This window comes from Plectropomus leopardus, unplaced genomic scaffold (assembly GCF_008729295.1).
Source record: "Plectropomus leopardus isolate mb unplaced genomic scaffold, YSFRI_Pleo_2.0 unplaced_scaffold9092, whole genome shotgun sequence".
Lineage (NCBI taxonomy): Eukaryota > Metazoa > Chordata > Actinopteri > Perciformes > Serranidae > Plectropomus > Plectropomus leopardus.
The window spans coordinates 31-1587 of NW_024700250.1; the positions used below are offsets into that span (position 1 = coordinate 31).

The 1557-nt window shown below is 43.4% G+C and overlaps 1 protein-coding gene across 1 annotated transcript; it reads right to left on the minus strand.

The window, feature by feature from the left end:
- Nucleotides 1-760: 760 nt before the first annotated feature.
- Nucleotides 761-1462, minus strand: LOC121940602 (rootletin-like; the record flags this gene model as incomplete). The annotated part of the gene is made up of 3 exons (XM_042483329.1): nt 761-838; nt 963-1100; nt 1292-1462. Coding segments are annotated over 3 exons (387 nt in total), but the record flags the coding sequence as incomplete, so codon positions are not given.
- Between the last annotated feature and the right edge of the window lie 95 nt (nt 1463-1557).

Sequence of the window (1557 nt, forward strand, 5' to 3'; positions counted from 1 at the left end):
GATGGAGCTTTTCATTTAATATATATATGATATGATATAATGGCGGAAAATTTAATAAATAATAATAAATCATATGTTTATTACACTCAAACACACCATGGTCACATGACACTGTGTCAGTGAACTATGAGGACAAAAAACAAACCACAGAAAAAAGCAAAATAATCATTCATTGATCGTAATCAAAGTAAAATGTTCAATAATGGTGATACTGATTTTAGGTTTGAGGCTCGGACCTTCGCTGGGAGGACATTTTAGTACCTGGACCTCTGTGAGTTTTAGTAGAATAGGTCCTCCAGCTGGTGATGCTGTTCTACAGTATATTTGTCATGTTCAATGTCTGACAGAAAATAAATATTTAACCTAAACTAACCTGATGATATCTTCATATCTCACTGAGGAGTCAGAGGAACCTTTAAGCTCCACAGAAACACTGATTCGATTTATATCGTGATAAATATCGATATCGACTGATATGAAAGAAAATATCGTGATAAGATTGTTTTCCATATCGCCCAGCCCTATTAGTAGAACAGTAGTAGTATAGTATTCATAGTAGTATAGAAGCAAAAGCAGTAGTAGTACTATGGTAGTATAGCATCAGTAGTGCCATAGTATATTTTATATTATTATTATTATAGTGGTAGTAATAGAACTGTAGTAGTACAGTTATTATTATTGTTGTTATTATTATGATTAGTAGTTGTATTACTAGTAGTAGTACTGTAGTAGTTAGTAGTGTTAGTCGTAGTATTCTGACCTCGGTGTTGGTCAGCTGTGTGTGTTCGTCCTGCAGTTGAAGCTCCAAATGTTGACATCGATCTCTGTACTCCAAAACCTGCAGACACAACGAGTACTCTCAGTACAACTACACACTGATAATACTACTGGTAATACTGTGTAGTAGTAGCACTGGTTGTAGTAGTAGTAGTAGTAGTAGTGCTAGTAGTAGTAGTACTGACCTTGTTCTGCAGGCGGTGGATGAGTAGAGCCTGTCGCGCCTCCCTCTCTCTCCCCTCTCTCACCCTCCTCCTCTCCTCCCTCTGCTCCTCCTCCAGCTGCAGGGAGACACCGAGAGGAGGACACACAGACTGCACCAGCTGACAGACAGGGACAGAGACGGGGACACAGAGAGAGAGACACAGACAGCGAGACAGAGGGACAAAGACAGAGACATACAGACAGAGAGAAAAACACTATCAGTCTTGATGGTCACATCACCTCCTCCTCTCCTTTCCTCCTACTCCTTCTGCTCCTCCTCGTCTCCTCTCCTCCTCCTCCTCCTCCTCACCCGCTCCTTCAGGACTCTGCTCCTGGACTCCAGCTCCTCCCTCTCTGCTCGGCTCTCTGCCAACTCCTCCTGCAGGCGACACACCTCCTGTTTAAGCTCCGCCTTCTCCTGCTGCCACCCAATCAGAAGTTCCGACTGCATGCTGAGAGGAGGACCTCTCCGTCTGTGATCCTGGACAGAGACAGGAGGACAGAGAGACACATGGTAGTTGACCTGTCCTGCAGTGTGTCTCTCAGCTGTCAGTCGCTGACTGTTGGAGGTTTTGT